Below are 6,421 nucleotides of genomic sequence, written 5' to 3' on the forward strand. Positions count from 1 at the left end.
TTGTGTCCATTTTTTGATTTGTGCAGCTCCACAACTTTCCGTCGCACATCGTCACTGTGTTCTTGGGTCTTTCCCATAGTGATGAATGACTAATGGAATTTGGCCTGTGTCACCTCATATTTGTACGCCAGTGGAACAGGAAGTCATGGTTGACCTCTTAAGAGTTCCTTATCAAACAGGTGAACTTAAAAATGTAAAACATGACTGGAAATATACTTCAGTTAGATTTTAATTATAAGATTTTTGTAGGGGTGCCAATAATTGTGGCACACATGTTTTGGGGAAAAATATTTATTTAATGTCAACAGTTTTTTTTTTTCAATAGTTTTACTTCAATGAAAAGGTAAGATTTTTGTGAATAATTTGAGTGAAAGACCAAGAAGATAAACAGCAAAGACATATTTTTTATAGCCTGTTTTGCTCATATTCACTAGGGGTGCCAATAATTGTGGAGGACACTGTATATTATATATTAATGACAGGAACATTTAAAAATTCATGAACAACTTCCACCTTTCAAAATGATTTATTCGACAGACGATACAAGGTACAAATCAAATAATTCAGCATGGGAGATCAATCAAAACACTGCAGCAATAGCAGAGGAAATGACAGGGTTAATAAAAAACTACATGGATGACACCTCATAATCTGATCAGTAGGTTTCACTCAGTATAGTATCTTGAATGTTGCTCTTAGCAATACAATTTCACGGGAAATTCTCAGATTTTCATTTAAGCATTTGGGGGAATTTGACTTGGAATCAATAAATGGCAACTCCTGTGGACTTGTTTGATTCCTAATCAAGGGCCGACATTGACCCATACAGCCATTATGTGTGGTCTTATTCGAAGACGTTATCTGTTAGCAAAGAGCAATAACGTCCATCCACTATTGGTTAAGTCAACTGAAAAGATTATGCAGAACGGATCTGATGTAATGTTCTGGTTTAAAGGTTATCCATGTATTTAAACAGTGGGGTTTTAGAAGTACTACCAGTACCTCACTACACAGAAATCTTGAACCCAAAGTATGCTCTTTTGCAGATAAAGACGATAGACTGCAAGACTAAGCTGATATCAGTCACAATTGTGCAGGTCGGTGTGACTGGAGGTTATTGTGCTGCAGCGCTATCAGTCTGCTCGTGTACAGATCTGCTATCACTGGCATTGACACATAGGGGGACCACTGCTGAGAGGAGGAAACTGCAGAGAGCTGAAAGTGTTGTCCGCTGAGATCAGTCCTCTCTCTGTGCTGTCTCAAAAGAAAATATATACAAAATGAATGAACAGAAATTCTATACTAATAAGAGTTGTGAACATCAATTATTGTTTACAGAGAGTAGAGATATAAAATGGTATAAAATAATTATGAGCTGCAGTTTACCGTGGACAGGGATTTTACACCCAGACATATTTCTGACAGAATTCCACTGCCTGTGAACAACAAACCAATATATGTATATATGTTTTGTATGTAATTTTTGTTTTAAAGCAATTTTCTCAGAAAATTCACCAACTATAAACACAGTAGCGTTTTACTAACCCCACACTCCACAGCGGTCAGAAGGTTCTGGCATCTGTAGCTGCTTGCAGTGCAAGCATAGCCACTCATGTGATAACCTGAAACACAAAATTTAGAGAATGAGTGACTTGTTTTCAGGAAGTTGGTTCAGATAGAAAAGTTCCATTATACATACCTTCACTACTTCAGTCATTTTGCCAGAGGCCATATATAGATACTGTGCTCTAGCCACACTGCCTGTGACTCTCATTTTACCTCACTGATCTATTGTTGCATGTATACTTCTACTAAAACATTTTACATTTACATTTAGTCATTTAGCAGAAGCTTTTATCCAAAGCGACTTACAAGGTATACACATTTTACATTTTACACTGATGGCACACTGCACATCAGGAGCAATTAGGGGTTCAGTGTCTTGCTCAAGGACGCTTCGACAGGGATTCGAACTAGCAACCTTCTGATTACTAACCGACTTCTCTACCTCCTGTACTAAAAGCAGGCGGATGTTTGTGTGTTCCCTCACCAGTGATTGGTGTCTCCATGCCCTTGCAGAGGTGGATGAGGGTGCAGATAGTATGGGGCGGGGATTCTTCCAGAAGCAGCTCGATCAGTTTCTTACTGTACTGCTCGATGAATGCTTCACACTGGTCCCTGTACGCTGAGGGCACCATGTTACACACGCGTTCCAGCATATGAGCGATAGCAGTCTGAGAGGGACACGAAAGGGAAGTGAAAACAAGCACGTGTCTCTGATGCATTGCAGTGTAGCACACAGACATGCACCAGTGCTCCATGACAGAACGCATTACGAGGCCAGCAAGCCCAGATCACAGATTAGAGGCAAATACGTTTAGAGAGCCTGAACCTGAACTGAAGTGTCAGTTCACAGGAAACTACTGGGAAAGTCTATGAAGGCTACAGAAAGTCTTACACTGCAAGCACACTTTTGTTTTTGCTTTTGTTACCTCAGTCTTCTCTTTGGGCAAGAGCTTCTCCAGGAGCTCAATCAGGTAGACACAGAACTTACACTGAAGATTAGACTGCACCTGAGAGAGAGAAAGAAAGAAAGAAAGAGAGAGACAAACAAGACAATTGATCAGAGACAAGCGCAAGGCAGGGGATGACCAGTATAAAAGACAAAAGATCATCATCAACTCGTAATGTAATTGATTATGATTGATTTAGACAAAAACAGCCATTGAATTCAAATACTAAATGATGATTTCTGTGTATATAATGGAGATGCTCTTACCCCAAGATCCTGAGATTTGAAAGCTGTTTCAAGTTTGGCCATCAGACCCTGCAACTCGTTTTCTACCTCAACAACGCAGAGCCCCAGTGCAGAGCAAATCACCCCTGGTTTCTGTAAGAAAACCCAGACTGACTGTTAACTGTCTGAATAGCTCCTTCTAAATTGTAGTTGTATAGTTTGTCCAAAAGTAAAAAATAAAGGTTTGCTAAAGTTACTGTGCAGAGTTGTAGGCCTATTGAATGTGATTCCGGTTCAGGTAGATATGGCCCCCGTGGGTTTTGCAGTGTGTGTGTGTGTGTGTGTGCTGCATGCAGTGTTGTGGTGCAAGTCACTAACTAAGGTTTTGTCAAAGATGGAGAAGATCATGGGGAGGTTTTTGTCCAACATCTGCTTGCAGATATTTGCTGATCCGCCCAGCATCTCACAGTATAACTCCAGGTCCTGCTTAATCATTCCCTGAGGATGGAGGGAATCATGGTACAGTAGTTAGGAGTGGAAACAGATATGCTTTGCCTGCTATATGCAAATACATTGTGAGATGAAGTCTGCAGAGAAAGGAACCAAGTATGATGTTCTTGGTTGCAGTTGTTTCCTCTGATGAAGACACTAAAACAATCCATGCCACAGTGAATTTGCTTCCTGTAAAATGCACAACCATTTAACAGCTTGTGATAGGCAATCACTTGGAGACGTAATTAGGTGTCTGTCAAAAAATGTAAAAAGCTTCTATACCTACAGGCCTGGTTCTAGCTACAATGACTTAACATAAAATAGTGACGTATTTCTTTTTACCCATTATTCAGTAGGTGCTTTGATTAAAAATGTATTTAGGTTTTATTGTATTACAATTTCTAGAAACCATTTCATTTAGAGCTGAGAGGTAATTACACTGGGTCTTAATAACCAAATAAAAAAGTAAAAACACAAGGGGGAAGTAATATAGATGAGAAAGAGAATGCTTGTGCAATTTTCATGTTTACTCTCATCAGGTTAGAGTACCGAATTGATCCAGAATCGATGCCAAGGCTTTGCAGTACATTTTGTATCACTTCTGTACACGGCCTTTTCATTAATACATCTCTATTTCTGCTTTCTTGAAGCCATAGTGGTCAGGATAAGGAGAAGTGGTCCACAGAAGTGAAAGGTTATGAAGGGGTTCAAACTTCTGCTTTTGTCAGAATCAAACCTGAAAGTTCTTCATCATTTCTCGGTAATACCTTTTGGAAAAAATCATACCCTGTTATCAAAGTTTTTCATACTTGAACTGCAACCATTTTTCACCTTTTTCAAAGAAGGGAGAGGCTTCTGTACATTTGTGATACTGAAGTACTCAGTGTAAACAGCGTGATAACGTCAGCTGTTGTATGTCAGTACAAGACACTGTGTTTACAATACCTGCTGTGTAAGCAGGTGTGTAGGCTCAGATATGGGGGATGTTAGACTGTTCGCATATTCAAAAAGGTACACATATTGACCTGACATTTTGTTATCACCAGATTAGCAAGATGTGTGTGTGTGTGTGTGTGTGTGTGTGTGTATCAAGGTGCTACACTTTACCTGAACTCCAGCATCTGCGATCAGGTCTTTCAGGTTGTCAAAGATTTCAGTGCATGTCTTACAGGTGTCTATAGTCTGTGGGAGAGACACAAGGGTAAATAACTGATTACATTGTCTGGCCTAGTTGATTTACTGGAGTGCTTAATAATCATTTCACTAGTTTGCCCATCAGAATGCTTGATTTAGAGTGCTATTAATAAGCATGTTTGGCTTGGTAACTGGCCATGGTTCTAGAATGCCTAGTGGAGAGTTCGTGTGATATGGATAAGGGCTAATGTGGAGGAGGTGGGATGCTTTGGTACGCCGCAGCGCGTGACATAGTAGACAGGTAGGCTGGTTAAAATATCCAAGAATGCAGAAGCAGGGTGAGTGACAGCTGTCAATCATCCATATGGGCTCCTCCCGAACTTTGAATAGAAAACATCATGTAATGTTTTGGGAGTGATTTCAGAAAAAATCAATAAAATACAACCAGTGTGTAACAAGATAAAAAGGGCAAAGGCATGCTTAATCAATCAGTATGCATTTTATACATGATCTCTTTGGAATGCTTTCATTTTTTTAGCATTTAAATAATAATAACAATAAAAAAACAATAATGTATTTCCCCCTCTCTAACTAGTATGCTGAACATGTTGGGTTATCTCCTGTTTCTCATAGCTATCTGTTAAAGTTAAAAAAAAATGATCAGTTCAAAAATACATTACTGTCACCACAGCAAAGCAGAAGTGAGATGCATGCTCCTCACAAGAAAGGGTGGTGTTGAAGCCACATGTCTATGTCTAAGTTAACCCAACATGTGTTAACTCTTCAGTCTGACGTTCAGCCATACATGAAGGAATTGTTTTTTAGTGATCTGTTTAAAGAGGCACTGAACAATCCAGTGAACTAGATACTGTAAGTACATTTGTGAGTGGTGTACAGAGTGTGTTGAAATAGAAGGATGCGATCAGACCTATTTAGTTTGTTTCCTTATTAATTTGCTTCACTTAGTAAACTTTGCTTTATAAATAGTAAACAAAATGTTTGCCCCTTTGGGATGTTTTGTGCTTCAAATGTCACCCCATTCTAAGCATTCAAATCAGTGATGTCTCTACTAATTCATATACCTTTCAAAGGATTTCCATTAATCACTTGGCAACATTTACAACGAGGTTACAACTCTTAGACATGCTTCCCCATTCTCATATTCACAAATCGTATTTCACATATTTCACAATACATCTCCATGCATATGCTTAATTTATGCTTAATCTATCCATACGCACTTCTAATACATTTCTATAAAATCACTGTAAATATATATATATATTGTAGATTTTAGTCATGCGTGTTTTACAATAAGAAATAAATAATTTGCATAATGCAGACAATGTATCAAATCAAAAGAAGACAGAACAACAGTGTTTGAGATACAGAATGAATGACAAACCGCTGTAGGCAGGTGTTCTGGCACATCGTTCAGGTTCTCAGCATACATGCCTTGCACTGGAACTAACATACGATAGATGAAATTAACACAAATTCAGCCCAATATGTAAAGACTACCATAAAATGCTATTAAATTGCTTTGACAACTCGTTTTCCTGTCACATACCTGCATTCTGCAAGCAAAGTAAGATCAGAAGCTTGAACATGGTTGACATGTCTTCAGTTTGTCTTGCTGCTGGATGTGCAAATGAACCCCTCCCTGGCTGAGAACAGTTTTTATACAGCAGAGATGGAGAGTAGCACTCACACTTTAAAACAGGAAAAACCGCCCAGTGAGAAACCACATTGAGAATAGTGTGCAAAACCACAGGGCATCTGAGAGTATGCTACTGTACGTTACACACTAAGAGGAGTTTAAAGTAATTCCTCTATTGACTTTTAAGATAATAACTAACCATACATACTTAAACAGTCTTACAGATACATAAAGCTATATTTAATGTGGATGCATTCATTCAGAGTTGATTTTGATGGGTCACCAAGTCAGAACTTAAATTTCGTCATCCTGTGAGGAAGACATTACATGAAATGATAATTGCTTGAAACATAATTAATTGGTAAGTAAAATTCTGGCTAAAATCAATCTAAAATGTA

The 6,421-nt window shown here is 38.6% G+C and overlaps 1 protein-coding gene across 1 annotated transcript; it reads right to left on the reverse strand.

Annotated features, from left to right (window-relative positions):
• Window positions 1-510: 510 nt before the first annotated feature.
• On the reverse strand, window positions 511-6,055 carry LOC122130242 (prosaposin-like). Its single transcript, XM_042704895.1, has 10 exons — window positions 5,934-6,055; window positions 5,769-5,830; window positions 4,337-4,411; window positions 3,116-3,235; window positions 2,780-2,890; window positions 2,493-2,573; window positions 2,051-2,234; window positions 1,546-1,622; window positions 1,387-1,436; window positions 511-1,254 (listed from the first exon to the last, which is right to left on the reverse strand). Exons 1-9 carry the CDS (start codon window positions 5,980-5,982, stop codon window positions 1,401-1,403), a joined length of 795 nt encoding a protein of 264 aa, XP_042560829.1. The 5' UTR covers window positions 5,983-6,055; the 3' UTR covers window positions 511-1,254; window positions 1,387-1,400.
• Between the last annotated feature and the right edge of the window lie 366 nt (window positions 6,056-6,421).

Source organism: Clupea harengus, unplaced genomic scaffold (assembly GCF_900700415.2).
Source record: "Clupea harengus unplaced genomic scaffold, Ch_v2.0.2, whole genome shotgun sequence".
Taxonomy (NCBI): domain Eukaryota; kingdom Metazoa; phylum Chordata; class Actinopteri; order Clupeiformes; family Clupeidae; genus Clupea; species Clupea harengus.